The 22,025-nt window shown below is 38.3% G+C and overlaps 1 protein-coding gene across 1 annotated transcript; it reads right to left on the minus strand.

The window, feature by feature from the left end:
- Positions 1 to 27: 27 nt before the first annotated feature.
- On the minus strand, positions 28 to 20,824 carry LOC104883855 (uncharacterized). The gene is made up of 4 exons (XM_010668423.4): positions 20,338 to 20,824; positions 9,026 to 9,709; positions 5,156 to 5,491; positions 28 to 1,948 (listed from the first exon to the last, which is right to left on the minus strand). The coding sequence occupies exons 1-4, from the start codon at positions 20,773 to 20,775 to the stop codon at positions 1,289 to 1,291; spliced, it is 2,118 nt and encodes a 705-aa protein (XP_010666725.2). The 5' UTR covers positions 20,776 to 20,824; the 3' UTR covers positions 28 to 1,288.
- Positions 20,825 to 22,025: the final 1,201 nt, after the last annotated feature.

Raw genomic sequence — 22,025 nt, forward strand, 5'->3', positions numbered from 1 at the left:
GAAAAGAAGAATTCAATCACAAACAAATGCAAACAAATTAAAAATAATTCATACCAAAGATACACGCACCTTTCATAGGTGCAACATGAGCTATGTATTACAACTTACAAGCTTTTATTCCCTACGTAAAATTATTACATCTGAGACAAACATATTGTTGTATCATTGATCTAACTTTCATACATAAAGAAGTAAAGAACCATATGTACATATATGAGTCACCTCTAATATGAAAGTAATTCCACCAGAGGTTGGCAGGACTATAATTATCTAGACAGCTTCAACAATTGCAAATTTTACACCAAATTATCAAGCAAGTCGTACACTTGTAATAGCAGGAAATCAAATTTACTACTTTTTGCCATTAAAAAAAAGTGCAGCAATAAGGTTTTTAAGTGCACATGATTCAAAAAAGCCAAGCAAGTAAACAAAGAGTTTCACTTTCACTATTTATCTAACTGTTGGATACTGTATACTTCCTCTTTTTTTTTTCAGTTGCACCATTTGACAGTTAGGCACTATTCATCAACCAACTTTGACTATATTCTCTCACCATTATATAAGAAGAAACATAGTCAAGTGTGATATTATTAGATTCATCTCAGTGAAGTCTAAGAGGGAGGTTGGTTGGTTGGTTGGTTGGTTGACATAAAAATTCAAGGAAAGTAGAACTTCCTAGGAAGTAAGATAGAGTCAGGTTGTTTGGTTGACAAAAAATGTAGGAAGTTCTATTTCCCGCAAAATGGAGGATGTTACTTACCTAGGGGGATCAAGGTAAGTAGAACTTATCGTGATCAACCAAATAACTTTTACCACTTCCTAGGAAATACTCTTTCCTACATGCAACCAAACGAGCCCCAAGAATAGAGAGAAAAGGCATTTTAGTAACTTCAGTTGATGGGCCCCACAAAGTTTCCACTTTCTTGTTAAATCCTAACTGTTAGGTATCAAGATTTTTTCAAATTGATTGAGAATCACCCTAGAGAAACTAGCAAAAAGGGTTAAGTTTCTTTTTTATCAACTCCACACCACCCCAGACAGTTGATACTTGATAGGTCTTTTACAAAAACAAAGTGAACTTAATCCCTTGCTAAAAGAAACAGAACAGATTTGTTTGTTAACTGTGATAGACTTGCTTGAAAATTCAGCTAAAATTTAATAAAGCCAGAATTAATAATAATAAAAAAAAACACAAGAAAACACTAACCATAGATGTCTGCAGTTCTTTCTGCAACAGCGTTCATCCTTTAACCACTGAGCACAGACGTCTTTCAAAATGCCTAACTGCTTAAGTAATATCTGCATGATGAGAGGCTTCTTTACTCCGTACGCAAATTTCCAACTTGACGTAGCCACCGTTGTAAAGGTAACCAGGGATCACAAAATAATCCGCAGAAGGAGGCTCATTGAACTGTCCTGTGGCACAATGTGTGAAAGATTGAAATTTAAATGAGGTTGCATCTCGGCTTAATGCAAGATCATATGAAAACCTTCCATTGGAGAGGCTTGGATCAACGCATCTAACTGCTATTCTGTTTCCATGGCTCAGGATAAACAAATTTCCATCTGTCTCTTCCTGAAGAACAAGAAATTTATCATCCCTCTCCAGGAAAACAGGAAAGTTCGAATCGTAACGGAAGTGAATCACGGAATCTGCATGATCTTTACTCATGTGGGTTGAAAGGCTCCTAGATGGACCCCGGAAGAGGCAGCCAGGATAAGGGCATAAACATGGTGTGTAAATGCATGTCTCCTCGTGCTCGTGCTTTTTACAATAGTTAATAGTTTCCTTGCAACCGTACCTTAAATTACAGCATGATACTTGAGCTGATTCAATAACTTTCTCGATGGCTCGACAGCGATTGTAGCCAATTGTCCCACAACATGAGGGGCATGTGTTACCAAGGTTAGAGCAGCATGACGAGCATGCTATATGGCCGTTCTCACACTACACAAGCAGAAAATAATACTGTCAAAAAATTGAGAGCAACTACTTCATGCTAAGAACATTTTATACATGGCAGCAACATAAATCAATAAAAGAAGAAGCCCACAAGGATCTTCACCTAACAGGAAACATAAGTAAGATATTTTGGAAACCATGAAATGCTTGTGCCAAAACCTAGACCGAAAATGGTTAGCTACTACCAAGGCTAGGCTGAGCCTAAACCCCCAAGCTCCTGAGCTACAAATAGGGCAAGCCCAACCATTAGTAGACCCTAAACCACCAATCATTATGGATTGGGAAGTGAGGTGCCATCTATAGTAGAAGGCACCGGGTGATACCAGTCAAGTACCCAGACCCAGGCCTCAAACCAACTCGGCTAACAATTGATCAGTGGAAACAAGAAACTAATAGAAGCAAAATCACCTCATCAACTTTATACTATGTCATAGATCAAAATAAAATAGAGCTAGATATAAATTTCAAAAGAAAAAAAGAAGCATGAATACACTATTAGTCTATGATGCTCGGACGCATTTATGAGAATAAGCCTCCGCTATGGATCCAAGAGTCTGACATGGGAAATTTTGACTAAATTCAAGGACACAGCATATAACGTTTAAGTTTTAAGAGTGTAGACTATAATGTGAATAAGGTTTCGTGAGCTTTGACATTCAAAAGATATATGTTTGAGAATTTCACTAATGTTCTTATGAGTTTGAATAAGTAGATGTTTTGCTCAGAAGAAAATACTCGGTACACTAAATAAGATATAACTGCTTTTGACTATTTTTACAGATCCAAATTCTTGATTGTTTGCCTACTCCCTGCCCCCCTTCCCAGTTCCCACCTTTCGAGTCTGTCATTCTCTGCCCTCAACATTGCTAGTCCATTCCACCTTTTCATTCGGGAGCAAAAATTATGTCTCCTCCTTCAGCCATTGGTAAAAAATAGTAATTCCATCAGCTTCGTCTCACTCCACTACTGAAAGCCTAGAGTTCCACTCTCAACCTTCTCATTGCATCATGAGTGATGCCCCAGATTTCAGATGTATAATTATCTTTTAAAAAATAAACTCCACATCTGAATATTTTGGCTGTGTTGAGATAGTATACTCAGAATATAGAAGAGTCAAGAGTATTAAGCTCAGTAGAAGTTTCCAAAAGGAGACTTTAAGTTTCTTTTTTATTATTATTGAAAGAAGACTCCAAGAGGAGCCAAGAACTAACCATTTAGCTGCAAATCTGAAGCCCACAAAGACATAATAGAAAATTAAAAGGGGGGAAAATTCAAACTCCACAGTTTTCTTCCCAAGTACCCATTTCCCTGATGCGAAATGGGCAAAAGTGTTTGCCATCTTATTACCCTCCCTACCAACAAAAGACCAAAAAATAGAATTAAAAGTACTAATAAAAGCAAATATGTCCCTAATAATTAAGTGAAACAAACTAAAGCTTTTCTCTTTGCAGTTGATAGCCTCAATCACGTTGTAGCTATCGTTCCCCATAACCGGATACGTGAATATGCACTCAGCTGCGAGTTTCATCCCATGGCCTGAGCCTCAAGGCATTTAATATCCATGCACCAACGACTTGCCAGAAAGCACACGAGATGAAACAAAACCAAGCTCAAAAAAAGTTTCCAAAAGGGAAGTTAAGTTGCTTTTAGTTTAAAATGATCATAACTTGAGATCTATCAACATTAATACATGTCCGACACAAGTACGACGGGGTAGATGTGAGAGACTAAAGTAACAAGTATGAAATAAAACCCTGCAGAAACTAGTAGTTACAATACCATCGATTCACACTTTTGCACCTAAAATTAACCAAAGATTAGTGATCAATGATGTATCCTATCTCCATTTATGCAATTCTAATACAAGTATGGCCCAGACATATTGGGCTGTCTGAAGTACAGCAGTAAGAAATAAAACCCTGCAGAAACTAAAAGTTACATACCATCCCGGAGAACCACGCTAAACCAAGAAATTTCATGTTCAATAATGTATGAAAAAAAAAAAAAAACGCACACTTGGTCAATCCCAGTGATACTGGTCTAACTAAAAAAAGCTGTGTCTACAAGACTATGAAACTACAATGACATCACTTCACCGGTATAACCATCATGGCTAACTAGGCTACAAGAGAATAGAAAGGCGTCATTTCATGATATACTACTTCAATGGTTGTAGAACTCCTAAGCAAATACCCAACCTTCTCATAAATCACAATACAAAATCTAAGGTAATGACAGCAAAGAAGTACATAACCCAAGTGAAACGGGAGAAAGACGCAATCCAACATTCTGAATAATACAAAACATACCCTTTGTGATCTCCATCTAAATATATCCAAACTTCAACTATCCTAGGAAACAACCTTGCCTCAACAAACATGCCAACAAATCCATTGTGTTCCAACCAATAATAGGTTCCTGAAAGTGAAGCACCATACTGTAAACATTCCACCCACCTAAAAGACCACCGCAATCATCGACAGGACCACCACGAATCATATACAAATACGCCGTATACAACCACCACATGATACACCACCACAACTACCATGTCTACCAATACAGCATCATAGCTATCTCCAATGTTCCTGCCTCTCCAATCTACTAATTAACATCAAAAATGCTAATCTCAACATGTTTTCTAACAACCCATCAAAATCCAATACTCAAAACGCCCAATTTCCCCCTTTCCTTCTATTTAAAGATTAACGGTTTGTTTGGTAGAAAGAATTTGGAAGGAAAAGAAAGAAAGTGAAAGAAAATTTATTACTTTCCAATGTTTGGTTCATTAAAAAAAATTAAGTGAAAGGAAATGGGAGGAATTGGAAGGAAAGACCCCTTAATAAAATTTCACTTTCCTTTCCTCCCAAAAGCGGGGGAATTCAGAAGGATAGAGAAAATTTATACCAAACACGAGAAATTAAGGTTTTTTTTCCTTCCTCTTCCATTCTTTTCTTTTCTCTTCCTTTCCTTTCTCTTCGCTTTCTTTCCTTTACTAAAAATGAACCAAACCAACCGTAAGTAATGAAGATAAGAAACCCACAACATCTAAATTGCAAGTAATTTCTCTTAAATGTATCATTTCAGTTCTTAACAACATCAATACTAATCACATCAAACAAAATCAAAGAAAAACAAATTCATCAACAAAATCCATAATTTGCAAGATTTGAACTTTTGAAGAGTGACTACCTGAAAAACTGGGATAGTCAACGGAAGGAAGCAAATGGAACAATCTAGAACATCTGGGTCGGATAAAGTCACTGAAATGGCCCCACCTGAATTGGTGGGTCCCACCGGTAAATTTCCATAATCTTCATCTCCTGATGATTGTTGATGCTCTTCTTGATGATGATTATGAGTGGAAGAAGTTTGAGAGTAGGAAATTCTTCTTCTTTTTGGACTACGAATGCAGAAATCGTCGTCATCTTCTTCCTCATCTCTGAAGATTGAGAATTTCGCCATTTTTTGTTCGTTCTTGATGAAATTCCAGTTCCAAAATGTTATTCCTTTGCCGATAAAAATCAACTATGCGTAGGAAAATGGTGGTTGGAAAAGGTGGTTATGGTGGCACGTTCACCCTTTTTCTTTTCCTTTTTTGGTTCGAAATTTTTTATGGGAAGGATGTGATTGAGATTATCCTCAAAAATATTTGTTTTGTATAAATTTACAAAATTATTAAAAGTAGACCTAATCACTAAATAGAATAATAGATTAAACTAGTCATGGAGAGAAATTAACTTTGGCCTAATTCACTTTATAATACTGGACTTATCATTGTCTAATTTTAATTTAAAAGTAGACGGTCTTTTACAAGACAAACCCATAAATTTATTTATGTAGACGAATACATAGGAGTAATAAACTAGTATGATATTCTTATTCTAACTATTAACATCTCTTCTTTTTTTTTACAACATGAAATGCTCTATTAGGCCGAAAATTCCCACAAGTCAACTCGACACGGGATAACGATTTAAACATCTTCGGATTGACAAATCACAAAAGATAAAATGAATCTTTTCCCCCAAAATGATCTTAATGGAGATTATACCTAGGGGGTGTTTGGCAATTAGAGTTTTGGAGCAAAAAGAGAAGTTTGGACCACTTTTAGAGTTTTGACTAGTCAAAAACTCTAGAAGGGGTGTTTTGTAAAAGAGAGTTTTAGAGAGAGTTTTGGAATGAAAACTCTCAAAATGAAAAAGCTCATATTAGGAGCTTTTTCTTTAGAGGATTGGATAGAAATATGTTTAATGGCTTTTTTACCCCTAATACTGCACATGTATTAAAATGTCTATAAATGTCATTTTACACAAACAAATGGCAATAAGCTTTTAGTAATCAGTTAATTTTTACCAAACACATTTATAAATAAAAAGTTGTCAAATCAGCAGTCAAATCTGGTGAACAAAAAGTTAAAACTCTAATAGCAAACTCTAAACTCTAACAGCTAAACTCTAAACTCTATTAGCCAAACAGGGCCCTAAGGTTGGAAGATGCAATCTTTATCACTCGATCAAACTTAACATAATGTCAACTACTAAATAAGTAGATTAATCTATCATAAAAAATAAAATAGACTAATCTTGTTACTGGTAGTTTAGATGTTTAATGTTTGTCCTTTTAAAAATTTGATAAAATTATGCAAGATGATAATTTAACGTAGGCTTGACTCTGACGATAAAGGAGTCCATGATCTTAGATGAAATATAGGGTTATGTCATGAGGCCCAAGAGGTAAGATAAGTGGAAACTCTAGGGTTCTCCTAACTCTATAAATAGAGCTCTTCTATTCACTGACAAAGGAGGAGGAGGAGAGGAAATCAGACGCCAGAGCCAGCAAGGAGAAAAACATAAGGCACATTAAACATTAGAGATTGTAACCCCAAAAAACAAAATTAATAAAATATTATTTTGTTCACATCTTTTGACTCTCTATTTTGCAGACATCTAAAAGAGTGAATAAATGGTATGTTCAAGGGGTTTTGATTGGTAATGACTAATGAGAAGCAAATCATAGAAATGTCTAGCTTCTTTTTTTTTTTTTAATTTCTCTAGCTTCACTAAGAATAAAGGCAAGAGGGTTCTGTTGAGGAAATTTGTTGCAGATTGTAGGTCGATAGGTTTATGTTCTTTCTTGCTATGTTGTCCGCAGATTGATGACGCTACAGCAGACATGCTTGCCAACACACTATTTTATCATTAATTAGTTTTTAAGCCCGGATTATATCCCACGTACTTCTATTTTCATTTATTAATATTTTTATATAAAAGAGTGAAGACAGGGATGAAAAATTAGTTAGGAAAGCTAGAAAAGCGAAATCGGGGGAGAGAAGAAAGAAATGGAGGGGGAAAAAATCTAACAACAACAATTTAAGTTGGTGAGTGAGTTATAACAAGTTAAACCTTCTCATGAACTCACACCTTTCTTCATAGTTGAGAAATTAGTTTGCATCAACAAGGGCAATTTGAAAACCTGATACACAAGGACAATTTACACAAAGCTAATTTTTTGTGAAGAAAACCTAATACACCTGAATATGTAGTATCAGGTACATGAAGAAGAAAAGAATTCAATCATACAAAATACAAACAAATTAAAAAGAATTTGTCACAGCAACGATACACACCCCTTTCATAGGTGCAAGTGCAACTATGGACTGGGTATTACAAGCCTTTATGAGTTTATTCCCCAAGGTAAAATTATTACATCTGAGACAAAACATATTGTTACTTCATTGATCTATATTTCATACATTAAAACCATATGTACAGATGTATATGAGTCACCTCTAACTTGACAACATATGAAAGTGATTCCACCTAAGGTTGGACAGGACGATAATTGTCTTCACAGCTTCCACGATTGCCAAATTTCATACCAAATTATCAAGCAGGTCTTACCACTTGTGATAAGCAGGAAATCAAGTTCACAACTTTTTGCCAAAAAAAAAAAAAGTGCAGCATTAAGGTTCACATGATCCAGAAAACCAAACAAGTAGCTTAACTCTTAGGGAAACTAAGTTGCGCTATTTATCTAAAAGTTCTATAGTATACTTCATCTTCTTTTTACTGCACCACTTGATATTTGGGTACCATTCATCAACTAACTTTGACTATATTATAGTTCCATCATATAAGAAAGAACATATTATCTCACCATTTTATTAATTCATCTCAATACAAGCATTCAAACTATTAACATTGTTATAATCTTTACCTATTCACAATCAGAGATATTAATGTTAAAGAAACGTATTAGAGAACGTGAAAATTCAAATGTGCAACAAAAAAACAGATGAAGTATAAGAATAGAAAGAAAAAGCATTCTAGTAATTTCAGTTGATGGACGACCACAAAGTTTCCACTCTCTTGTTAGATATCAAGAGTGTTTCAAATTGATTGAGAAATTATCCGATATATTTGAGATCAGATCTGGCAAAGCTAATCCAATGTGAACGACCCACCCCAAGATGTGAATAAGGCTGAATGACCCGAGATGTGTGAATGACCCGTCCGAAGTAGCATGAACTTGACCCGACTTGATTGACCCGAATTATTCAATTATACCATTAACTATGATCCCCCATAACAAAATGAGCCAAATACTTATTATTTGGGCTATTTCTTATTTTATTTTTCTATTTCAAAATTATCTCCTACATATTATTTGTAATTATTGACAATAAATGTTATAATTTATTTTTCAATTAAAAATTTATTCAATTATTGAGTTAACTTTAAATAGACCCGACGCGGCGGGACAGACTTAAATCATACCATATCCAACCTAAACGACCTGTTTGCCACCTATATTTGACAATAACAAAAAAAAAAGGTAAAGTTTCTTTTTTTATTCCCACACACACCCCCCTCCCCAGAGACAGTTGACAGAACATACTTGATCAGATGCTTGTTAACTGTGACGGACGCTTGAATTCTAAAAAACCAAAATAAATAAGGTAACACAGGAAAACACTAACCGTAGCATGTGCAATATCTCTTTTTGCAATTGCGCTTCATCCTTCAACCACTGAGCACAGGCGTGATTTTAAACTGCCTAACTGCTTAAGTAATGTCTGCGTGATGACTGATGAGAGGCAGAGGCTTCTTTACTCCGTATGCAAATATCCAACTTGACGTAGCCACCGTACCTGTGGTAAGGGTAACCAGGGATCACCAAATAATCCACAGAAGGAGGATCATTGAACCTTTCTGTGGCACAATGTGTGAAAGATTGAAACTTGAATGAGGTGGCATCTCGGCTTAATACAAGATCATATGAAAACCTTCTTTTTGAGAGGCTTCGATCAACGCATCTAACTGCTATTCTGTTGCCATGGCTCAGAATAAACAAAATGCCATCTCTCTTTTCCTGAAGGACAAGAAATTTTTCATCCATCTCCAGGAAAACAGAAAACTTGGAATCGAAACGGAAGCGAATCACAGAATATGCATGATCTTCACTCATGTGGGTTGAAAGGCTCCTAGATGGACCCCGGAAGAGGCAGTCAGGATAAGGGCATGAACATGGTGTGTAAATGCATGTCTCCTCGTGTTCCTGCTTTTTACAATAGTTGATAGTTCCCCTGCAACCGTACCTTAAATTACAACTTGATACTTGAACTGATTCAATAACTTTCTCGATGGCTCGACAGCGATTGTAGCCTATTTTCCCACAACATGAGGGGCATGTGTTACCAAGGTTAGAGCGGCATGACGAGCATGCTATATGGCCATTCTCACACTACACAAACAGAAAATGATATTGTCAAAATCAAGAGCAACTCCTTCATACTAAAAACATTTTATCAATGACATCAAGATAAACCCAAAAAAAGCCCACAGGAGTCAACGATCTGTAACAGGAAACAATCTAAGCTATTTTGGAAACCTTGCAATGATTGTAAGTACTGGGCTCGGCTCGAGCTCGTTTCAAATTTCCCAGGCTCGGCTCGGCTCGGCTCGTGAGCTCGCCGAGCTTGGGAGAGCCGAGCTCGAGCTCGGCTCGTGATGGAAAATTTGGGGCTCGAGCTCGGCTCACGAGCTCGTTTAGGCTCGGCTCGAGCTCGTTTAAAATTTCCCAGGCTCGGCTCGGCTCGTGAGCTCGCCGAGCTTGGGAGAGCCGAGCTCGAGCTCGGCTCGTGATGGAAAATTTGGGGCTCGAGCTCGGCTCACGAGCTCGTTTAGGCTCGGCTCGCGAGCTCGTTTAGGCTCGACTAATGAGCTCGGCTTGGCTCGAAGTAGGTGAGCTTGTTCACTCACCCATCATATGCTTTTATAACTTGATTTCCCTCTTAACATTGCTAAAATTTGAATGTGGGACTCCATGTTTTGTTAAGAAAAAAAACTCATTATACCCTTGTTTTGTTTACATATGCTTTTATAACTTGGAATCCCTCCTAGCATTGTTAAAATTTCAATGTGGGACTCCATGTTTTGCTAAAGACCGAATAGCACTGGGTTCGGCTCGAGCTCGTTTAAAATTTCCCAGGCTCGGCTCGGCTCGGCTCGGCTCGTGAGCTCGCCGAGCTTGGGAGAGTCGAGCTCGAGCTTGGGAGAGCCGAGCTCGAGCTTGGGAGAGCCGAGCTCGAGCTCGGCTCGTGATGGAAATTTGGGGCTCGAGCTCATTTAGGCTCGGCTCGCGAGCTCGTTTAGGCTCGACTAATGAGCTCGGCTTGGCTCGAAGTAGGTGAGCTTGTTCACTCACCCATCATATGCTTTTATAACTTGATTTCCCTCTTAGCATTGCTAAGATTTCAATGTGGGACTCCATGGTTTGTTAAAGAAAAACAAACTCACTATCCCCATTTAAATATGGAACTCCATGTTTTGTATAAGATAAACAAACACGTTATTCTACATATGCTTATATAACTTGGAATCCCTCTTAGCATTGCTAAAATTTGAATGTGGGACTCCATGTTTTGTTAAGAAAAAAAACTCATTATGCCCTTGTTTATGTTTTGCTAAAGAAAAAATTATCAAATATTTTAAGTATTAAATAATCAACTAGTTAAAAATATACTCCTTCTGTTTTTTTTTTATCATTCCTACTTTGACTTTGCACGTTTGCCAATGCACGTTTTAAAACTTAAATATCTTTCATTATATATTAGTAAAAATTATAACGATTGAATTTTAATAAAGTACTAATTAAGACGAATCAAACAAGACCCCACATGACTATGTTTTTTCTTATAAATTGAGAACATTTGAGAAGATTCTCTTTATGCATGAATATTGTCAAGATTCTAAGTGAGAAAGATAAAAAAAAACAGAGGGAGTACTTCATTCCCTCTATGAAGAAAATAAAGTATAGTTTTTGTTTTCCAACCAAGGAGATACAAAATTAAACTTTAAGTTGAAGTAAGGAGTAGTAGCTATTTATAAAGAAAATAAGGTTGATCCTGGTTTTCTTAACCAATGTGGGACTTTAGTGCCTAGTGGATTAGAGGTGAAGTTGGATCAAAAATTAAAATATATAATTTGTAATCTAAATTAAAATATAAATTAGTATTAAATTTTTTTAATATAAAACATTTGTTTAATATAAGGATTTTTTGTCCCAAACTACCTTTAACTTTCAAGTTTTTGCGAGAAACTACCTTATAAAAAAATTGTTGTCCTAAACTACCTTACTTTACAATTTTGTTGTTGACAGCTACCTTATGCCGGTTTCCGGCGTTGACTTTTGTTTTTTCAGTTCAAAATTGTGGGAAAAACAAAATTACCCTTGTGGGAATTGAGGAGGGTGATTGTTTCAATTTTAGTTTAAGTAGAAGAGGAATTTAATGGTGGATTGGTGGTATAAAGTGTCACATAGATATGAGGGAGAGAGTGCGCGCACACCGGAAAATGAGGAAATTAGGGTGGGGAAAATTAAAAAAAGGGTTTGAAGAGGTCAAGTGATATAATGTGACAATGAAAAAGCGGAAAAAAACAAAAGTCAACGTCGGAAATCGGCCTAAGGTAGTTGTCAACAACAAAATGGTAAAAGTAAGGTAGTTTGGGACAACATTTTTTTTATAAGGTAGTTTCTCGCAAAAACATAAAAGTTAAAGGTAGTTTGGGACAAAAAACCCTTAATATAAATATTTTTTTAATATAAAATAATAAACGAGCTGCTCACGAGCTTTACGAGCCGAGCTTTGCCTATCTCGGCTCGGCTCGTTTAAGTCTCAAGCTCGAGCCGAGCTTCAACGAGCCGAGCTTTGACCGAGCCGAGCCCGAGCCGCTCGCGAGCTTGTCAGGCTCATTATCACCCCTTATTTGTGCCAAAACCTAGACCATAAAACTGGTTAGCTACAACCAAGGCTAGGCTGAGCCTAAAACCCCAACCTCCTGAGCTATAAATCAGGGCAATCCAACCATTGGTAAATCCCAAACCACCAATCATTACGGATTGAGAAGTGAGGTGCCATCTATAACAGAAGGCAACAGGTGATACCAATCAAGTGAACCAGGCCTCAAACCCGACAGAGCTAACAATTTGATCAGTGGAAACAAGAAATCCATAGAAGCAAAATCACTTCATCAACTTTATACTATGTCATAGTTCAAAACAAAATAGATTTAGATATAAATTTTAAAAGACAAAAAAGAAGTATGAATACTGTATCTTTGATACTCAGACTCGTTTATGAGAGTAAACCTACGCTATGTATCCAAGAGTCTGATATGGAGAATCTCGACTAAAATCAAGGACACAACATATAACGTTATTAAGAGTGTAGATTAGAATGTAAATAAGGTTTCGCGAGCTTTGACATTAAAAGATATATGTTTGAAAATTTCACTAATATTCTTATGAGTTTATATAAGTTGATTTTTTGCTCAAAAGAAAATACTCTGTATATAGTAACAAAAATAATTGTCAAGGAGAAAAGGAAATTGGTCCATCTTAAAATGATGAATATGGACTGAGAGGTACAATAAGATACTACCTCCGTTCTCTTTTAGTTGCAACGTTTGACAAATTGCACTATTCATGTTCTTTTATTTGACCACATTTATTGATTTATATGTTAAACAAAATATAGTCATGTGGGGTCTTGTTTGATTCGTTTCGATGTAAGCTTTCATAATATCAAATTTTTATAATTTTTACTTACATACAATTAGAGATAAAACGATTTGAAATTGTACATTGGCAAGCGTGAAAGTCAATATGTTGCAACTAAATAAAAACAGAGGTAGTATTAACTGCTTTTGACTATTTTACCAATCCAAATTCTTGATTGTTTTCCTACTTTACTATTCTCCTGCCCCCATTCCCAGTTCCCACCTTTCTAGTCTATCATTCTCTCCCCCTCAACGTTGGTAGAATGGAGGAGATGGGAGCAAAAATCCCGTCTCCTCTTTCAGCCATTGTTTAAATAAGTAATTGCATCAGCATCGTCTCACTTTGCTACTGGAAGCCTAAAGTTCCACTCTCAACTTCTCATTGCGTCATGAGTGATGTCCGGAATTTCAGACGTATAATTTCCAAAAATAAGGAAAGTTTGCAAAAAAAAAACCTTTTACGCGATCATTTTTACTAAAAAAAAACCTTATAAAAAAAATGATATAGTATAACCACATCTCCTAATTAATGGATGACTTAAAAAAGTCTCCTCTCTGGAAAACGGCGCTTTCTAGGGTTTGAGTTGCAGTGTTGAGGATCCGACAAAAAGTCTCGTTTTTGGAGTCTTTAATCCCCTGTGGGATCGATCGTCAGTCTCATGGCTGATGTTCTTGTCAAACAGTGTGCTAAGTTACGAATAACAGAAGATGAGGGAGATATTGTTTCATTGGACGATGTTACTGATGCTACGGAGGAGACGAATATTAACCTATCCATAGTCGGTAAGGTTTTAACAATAAGACCGTTTAATTTTGAGGCTATGAAGAATACCATGAACCAAGTGTGGGCTATATCGAAAGGTGCGTTATTTCGGCCGATCGAAAATGATTTATTCGTAGTTCAATTTGCGAATGTGCGGGATAAGAACAAGGTCCTGGCGGGGAGGCCATGGACTTTCGATCAAAACCTAATGTTACTGAATGAGATTGATGGTAGTGCACAACCATCAAACATCTCACTCACTCACTGTCCGTTCTGGGTGCGCCTTTACAATCTACCCATGGATAGTAGAACTGAAAGTAGAATTAGATTAATTGGTAGTGGCCTGGGGTGTGTGTTGGAGGTGGATTATGACGGTATTGGTTGGGACAAGTCAGCGAGGCTGAAGGTGCTGGTGGACGTAACAAAACCTCTTCGCCGTATTCAACAAATTCGTAGTAAGGAAGGTAATGTGATCGTTATAGAAATCAAGTATGAACGGCTACCCAATTTTTGCTACGTCTGTGGTAAGCTAGGACATATTGAAAGAGATTGCTTAAGTATAACGGAGGAGGAGCGGGATGGAGACAAACAATGGGGCTCGTGGTTACGAGCTTCACCGCGTCGAGGTCGTATTAAAATGGTTGAGGAAGTTAAGGCTTTTAAAAGCAGTGCTAGGCGCTTGAATTATTTGACTCCTACTCCAATATCACAAACTGACGCAAGGCTTGAAACTCAGGGGGATATCTCACCCCCCCTTTCTGATCCAATTGTAACGAGAACTTTAGAGCAGGATACTATTACTAGCAATGCTACCATTAACCAAGTTCAGCCAGGTATTATGGGCGAAAATATGGGAGTGAAGAGCACAAATGTGAGGGAGCTGGGCGAGGGTGTCTCAAAGTGTGCGAGGGAGTTAGATGGGCTGCCACCAAAGTGCGCGAGGGAGCTGGGCACTTTGGAGAATAGTTGTGATGCTCCAACAGTGACCCATGAAGAGGTTGTGACAGTAGATGTTCCTTTACCTATGTTATTCCATATAGGTACAGGGGGTAAAGGTGGACGAAAAACAAAAAAGTTGGTGAAGAAGATCTCCCCAGAACTGCCATGTCAAGTTATACAGGAGACTCATGGAACGAATGCTGGTAAAAGAAAAAATATGTGCTCCGAGAGTGAGTTGGATGGAGACGATATAAGAATGTTTGATACTGAGACACGGGAGAAAAAAACAAAATTGAGTAGTGACATTATTGATGGGAATAATTTTTCCTTGACAGTAGCGGAGGTTGGAATATCCCAACCCCGCGAAGGGCAATGAAAATATTAAGTTGGAACTGCCAAGGGCTTGGCAACCCTTGGACAGTTAATGCCCTCCGCGACTGGTGTTGGAGGGAACGGCCACACATTGTGTTTTTGATGGAAACTATGATTGATGCAGGGAAACTTGAAAGAATTCGAAATATTTGCGGGTTTGTTAAGGGGGTGTGTTTGAGTAGTAATGGTCGGTCAGGAGGTCTGGGGTTTTGGTGGCGTGATATAAATGTGAGTCCAAGCACGTTTTCCACCCACCACTTTGTAGCAGACATCTTGGATAACAATAATGTGCCTGTGTGGCGAGCAGTGGGCATTTACGGGTGGCCCGAAAGAGAGCATAAACACAAAACGTGGGAGATGATGGGTAGAATAAAAACCATGAGTGGGGTGCCGTGTATCATGTTCGGGGATTTCAATGAGATATTGTGCCAAGCCGAAAAGGAGGGAGGTGTTCCGAGAGGGGAACGAGAGATGGATGCATTTCGAAGAGCTGTTGATGATTGTCATCTATGTGATTTAGGGTACAAAGGCTGCCATTTCACGTGGAAGAGGGGAAATAATCCTGCTACACTCGTAAGGGAAAGGCTTGACCGTTTTCTTGCAGATGGTAGGTGGTGTGACATGTTTCCAAAAGTTACGGTCCGTCATTTGGCTCAGTACAGATCAGACCATGCGCCCATTCTTCTTTCAACGTGGAGTCCGCATGATCGGGGTCGGAACAAAAAGTTGTTTAGGTTCGAGGCTCTCTGGCTCTCGAAACCGGAATGTGCAAATGTCGTAGAGCAAGCGTGGACTAGCAGTGCGGGGGAGAACGTTGTGGAGCGTGTGGGTAACTGTGCTGAAAGTTTATCACACTGGGCAGCAGTGTCTTTTGGGAATATAAAAAAGAAGATAAAAGTTGCTGAAGAAAAGCTCAGAATGAACCAAACTCGTTATCCGGACGCAGCCATGCTGAAGCTTTGTTCGGACTTGTCGAATGAATTAGATGAACTCCACCGTCAAGAGGAGTCATATTGGTTTGCCAGGGCCAGAGCCAACGATCTCTGTGATGGTGACAAAAATACCACATTTTTTCACAAGAAGGCGAGCCAAAGAAGACATTATAACTCCATTGTTGGTTTGTTTGATGAGAATAATAGATGGATAGATAAGGAGGAGGATTTAGAAGAATTGGTGTCATCATATTTCAGCAACCTCTTTTCCACGGAAGGTCCCACAAATATTGAGCGAGCTATAGAGGGTTTGGAGACTAGAATTACAGATGACATGAATACAATGTTGAACACTGAGCCTACAAATGAAGAGATCAAAGAGGCGTTGTTTCAGATGCATCCTAATAAAGCCCCGGGTCCTGATGGTATGCATGCTTTGTTTTTTCAAAAATTTTGGCATATTGTAGGGAAGGATATAATTGTGTTTGTGAAAAATTGGTGGAGGGGTCGGGTGGGTTTAGAGGATGTTAATAAAACTTGTGTGGTGTTAATTCCTAAATGTGCAAACCCGAAACGTATGACGGAATTTAGACCTATAAGCTGCTGCAATGTATTGTATAAGATTATCTCAAAGACTATGGCTAATAAACTCAAACCATTGTTAGGTGATTTAATCTCTGAAAATCAAAGTGCTTTTGTCCCTAAGAGATTAATCACCGACAATGCGCTGATAGCTCTTGAGATTTTCCACGCTATGAAGCGGAGAGGTGAAGGAAAGGATGGATCGTTTGCTCTGAAATTGGATATGAAAAAAGCCTACGATAGAGTTGAATGGAGTTTTCTGGAGAAAGTGTTATATAAGTTGGGTTTCAGTGTGGATTGGGTGACGAAGATAATGTATTGCCTTGCTAGTGTATCTTTTACTTTCAAAATTAACGGAAAAGTTTCTGGTTCCGTTATCCCTTCAAGAGGTCTGCGTCAAGGTGATCCCATATCCCCCTATTTATTTCTCATTGTTGCTGATGCTTTTTCTGCCCTCCTTACTAAAGCAGCTCAGGAGAAACGCATTCATGGTGCGAAAATCTGTAATGGTGCCCCGCGAATTTCTCATCTCTTCTTTGCTGATGACAGTATTCTTTTTGCTAAAGCAACTGTTAGAGAATGCTCTGTGATAACTGATATAATCAGTCAATATGAAAGAGCATCTGGACAAAGTGTCAATCTTGATAAAACGGATGTTGTATTTAGTAAATGTGTGGATGCTAACCGAAGGCAAGAAATTGTAGCAACTTTAGGGGTCAAAGAAGTAGTGAAGCATGATAAGTATCTGGGACTACCTACTATTATAGGCCGGTCCAAGAAAGTGATCTTTGCATCGATTAAAGAGAGGATTTGGAAGAAAATTCAAGGGTGGAAAGAGAAGTTATTATCGAGACCAGGCAAAGAGGTCCTGCTGAAAGCTGTTGTGCAGGCGATACCGACTTACATGATGAGTGTCTTCAAAATCCCGGAAGGTCTAATTAATGAAATTCATGCGCTAATGGCCCGGTTTTGGTGGGGTTCAACTGATACCCAACGGAAGATGCACTGGAGTTCATGGTCTGAGTTATGTAAACCGAAAGTAATGGGTGGCATGGGTTTTCGCAATTTGCATGTGTTCAATCAAGCTCTTCTGGCGAAACAAATTTGGAGGCTTCATACAAACCCGACGTCCCTACTACATAAATTGTTGAAAGCTCGCTATTTTAAACACGACGCGGTGTTAAATGCAAGGCGAGGCTTCGACCCCAGCTACTCCTGGAGAAGTTTGTGGGGCGCGAAATCCCTTCTACTAGAAGGCCTTCAATGGCGAGTTGGCGATGGGACAAACATCAGTGTGTGGGAGGATGCGTGGGTTCCGGGGTGTCGGGCTGCACCAATACCACGCTCAATGGAGGCGAAGGAAAAGCTTGTTACTGTGGCAGATTGCATTGATCCACATGGAAGAATATGGCAGCAGCACCTAGTATCGCAATGTTTTTCGGACGAGGACAGTAAGTTAATTCTCAAAACTCCCCTATCTATATTTCCTTCTAATGATATTAGATATTGGGGAGGCACGAAAGATGGTGCTTACACGGTTAGATCAGGCTATTGGTTTGGCTTAATGGGTGACCGAATACTACCACAAAACTTGGATGATGTCTGGAAAATTGTTTGGAAGCTTGGAGGTCCCCCGAAACTATCCCACTTTGTTTGGCAGGCGTGTAAAGGGAACATGGCAGTGAAAGAGGTGTTGTTTAGACGACACATAGCGCAAGACGAACTATGTATGTGCTGCGGGGTTGAGGTGGAATCTATAAACCATGTGCTATTTGAATGTGAGGCTATGGGTGAAGTATGGGATAACTGTAAGCATGTAGCCATTGTGAGGGCTGCTCCTAATGCCTCGTTTGCATCCAAGCTAATGTGGTGGGTGAATGAGGTGAGTATGGAGGTGGTATGTGAAATTACAACCATGGCATGGGCAGTATGGTTCTGCCGCAACAAGCTAATATATGCGCAGGAAGTTCTAAACCCACAAGTGATGGCTACAACTTTTCTTCGCATGGTGGAAGAATATAAAACATACTCAAAGAATGTGTTCTCGCCAACAACTATAAATTCTGGGTCTGGGATTCTAGTTTCTACATGGACTCGTCCCCCTTTGGATGTTGTCAAAATTAATGTGGATGCCCACATTATGGAAGGCAGATATGTGAGTTTGGGGGTGGTGATCCGCGACTCCGCTGGTTCAGTGCTACTGATGGCTACTAAAAGAATGGTTGGGAGTGAGGAGTCTACTTTGGCCGAAGCTGAAGCAGCACGATTTGGTCTCCAAATGGCTCGAAGGATTGGGTATGACAAGGTTTGGTTAGAAAGTGATGCTCTAGCAGTGGTCCTCGCCTATCATCACAATGCTGCTGGTTTTTCTCCCCTCTATCTACTGTATGAAGACATTAGAGTCTTGTCTTTGTCTTTTTCTAGCTTTCGCTTTTCTCATATTAGAAGGGTCGGGAATTCTGTAGCCCATTTAGTGGCAAGATGGGATACTCACGGGAGTTCTGAACTTGTTTGTATGGCTCCATTTCCCCAAAGCATTTCTACTTTGGCGGAACTTGATTTGCAATGATAAACCCTATCTAACGTTTTCCCCTCAAAAAAAAAAAAAAACCTTATAAAATATTTTTTGCGAAAACAAACTAAAATTAAATTTTTTTTTCGAAAGCATAAATCAAAATTATTTTTGCAAGATGAAACCTAGCCACCACTATCAGCAAGCAGCAACCCCCAACCCTCCCTCCACCCCCTCAGGCGTCACCCGACTCAACCCCCCCTCGCCCCTACCCTCTCTCCTCTCCCTTCTTCCCTCCTTCACCCCTCCCCCCTCTCCTCTCCCTTCGTCCATTCCCCCAACCGTTGCGCCACCCAGAACGCCCCCCACCATTGTGCCACCCAGAAACAATGGTTTTCATTCTTCGGTTTTTTATAGTTTTTGTTTCATAGGGGATGGTAGTGGGGGGTTTCATGGTGTTATGATCATGTGATGGTGGTGGATTCAGATTTTTCGGATTGCGGAGGGGGGAGCTGCGGGAGGATGGGGTGGGCTGCTATGTGTGGGAGGGGATGGACGAAGGGAGAGGAGAGGGGGGAGGGTGATGAGGGAGGGAAGAAGCGAGGGGAGAGAGGGTAGGGGCGAAGGGGGGTTGGGGTTGCCGCTTGAGGGGTTGGAGGGAAGGGTTGGGGGATGCTGGTGGGGTTGGGGTGGGCTGCAGGTGGTGAGGGCTGGGCTAGGGGTGAAGTGGGGGTTGCAGCGGTGGGTGGGGGGCTGGGCGCCCAGTTAGTAGTGGTTGCTAAAGGTGGTCAACGCTGGAAATTTTATGGTCAACACGGGAAAATGATACTAGATTTATTTTCGAAAAAAAAATTTGATTTTGGTTTGTTTTCAAAAAAACGCTTTATAAGATTATTTTTTTTCGTAAAAATGAACTCTTAAAAGGTTTTTATTTTTTCAAATTTTCCAACTCCACATCTAAATATATTGGGTGTGTTGAGATAGTATCTCAAAGTATTTAAGAATATTAAGCTCACTAAAAGTTTCTAAAATGTGACTTCAAGTTTCTTTAATTTCTTTTATTGAGAGAAGACCCCATTAGGAGTCAAGAACAAACCATTTAATTGCAAAAAGGACTCTGAAATGAATCATTTCAGTTTTAACCAACATCAATACTGATCACGTCAACAAAATCCATAATTTGCAAGATTGAACTTATAAAGAACGAGTACCTGAAAAACAGGGATAGTCAACGGGAGGCAGCAAATGGAGCAATCTAGAACATCTGGGTCAGATAACGTCACTGAAATGGACCCACCAGGATTAGTGGTTCCCACCGTAAAATCTTCATGATGGTCGTCTCCTGATGGTTGTGGATGATGATCATTATGAATATTGGTGGGTCCCACCGTAGAATCTCCATAGTCGTCGTCTCTTGATGATGGTTGTTGATGATGATAATTGGTGAATCTCACCGTAAAATCATCATAATCGTCGTTTCCTGATAGTTGTTGATGATGATTATGAGTGGAAGAAGTTTGAGAGTTGGAAGTTCTTCGACTACTATTGATAATTATGAAAATAATCATTATCAGGATTATCATGAAGGGCAAGATGATGTCGTCCTCATAGTATTCTTCCTCATCACTCGAAATTGAGGAATTCGCCATTTTTTCCCCTCGCTTTATCAATTTACAAATTCCAAAATGTTCGAAAAAAGAAACCTATGCGTGGGAAAATGGAGGTCCGGCAAGGTGGTTATGGTGTCACGCTCAACTTTTTTTTTTAACTTTTTTTGGTTTCGAGATTTTAGGCTAAATCTCTACTCCTGTATGTGTTTCATTTTAATCTACTAGTGTTGCGATCATGTGGATAACAAATGAAGTAAAAATAAAATTAATTGGGTAAAAAACTGTTTTTATATTTTTCTTTCTCAAAAAACTAATGTTCAATTTAAATGTCTTACTTCCCCCTTTTTCATTCAAATGAAACAGTTAGTTATCTTCTTTTTTTCTCCTTTTATTCCTTTTTTTTATTATTTTTTGGTGTTCCCCATGTGTTGCCTTATATAATAGAGATATATTTACACTTTCCACACATGTTAACGCAAAATTTTGAGGACATATAATTTTAATTTCGTATTTGTAAAAATTATAAAAAATACATATTAATAAAATACATGTTATGATGAATCTAACAAATTCTCACATGACTATATTTTCATCCGCATATAAATCACAAATGATGGTCAAAGTGAAATTTGTGAATGTTGTAAAATATCAAAGCGTGTAGATTAAAATGAAATGGAGGGAGTATTATACTACCTCCGTTTCTTTTTAATTGTTACACTTTGACATTTTACACTATTCACAAATTGCACTTTGACCATCGTTTGTGATCTATACGTGAATAAAAATATATTCATGTGGGGTCTTGTTAGATTCGTCTTCGTATGTATTTTATTAATATGTACTTTTTATAATTTTTACAAATACAAAACTAGAGATATATATCGTCAGAGTTTTACATTGGCATGCGTGAAAAGTGTAAGTGTAACAATTAAAAAGAAACGGAGGTAGTATAAGACAACACATGGAGGACACCAAAAAATAGAAAAAGGAATAAAAGAAAAAAAAAATAGAGGATATCTAAACTCTTTCATTTGAATAAAAAAGGGAGGAAAATAGAACATTTAAACTGAACATCAGTTTTTTGTAAAAACAAAATGTAAGGATAATTTTTCTATCTAATTAATTTTATTTTCTACTTTATTTGTTATCACACGTTATCGCATGCATTGCGTACATATAAGACTAGTTAGCTTTAGTGGCAACAGCAAACATCACTACTTATTCAAAAATTATTAAAACAAACTGTCTAATCTATATTTTTTGGGTTGATGGCCCAAATTCTATTATTG

Source organism: Beta vulgaris, chromosome 2 (genome assembly GCF_026745355.1).
Source record: "Beta vulgaris subsp. vulgaris cultivar EL10 chromosome 2, EL10.2, whole genome shotgun sequence".
Taxonomy (NCBI): Eukaryota; Viridiplantae; Streptophyta; class Magnoliopsida; order Caryophyllales; family Amaranthaceae; genus Beta; species Beta vulgaris.

Bases quoted from the DNA above. Each gene is read 5' to 3' on its own strand.
- LOC104883855 (XM_010668423.4), bottom strand. From the start codon at position 20,775: ATGGCGAATTCCTCAATTTCGAGTGATGAGGAAGAATACTATGAGGAC. The intron at 9,710-20,337 runs GTACTCGTTCTT...CTGTTTGTGTAG, and splicing joins TGACTATCCCTGTTTTTCAG to TGTGAGAATGGCCATATAGC. The intron at 1,949-5,155 runs GTAGTCACTCTT...CTGCTTGTGTAG, and splicing joins TGACTATCCCAGTTTTTCAG to TGTGAGAACGGCCATATAGC.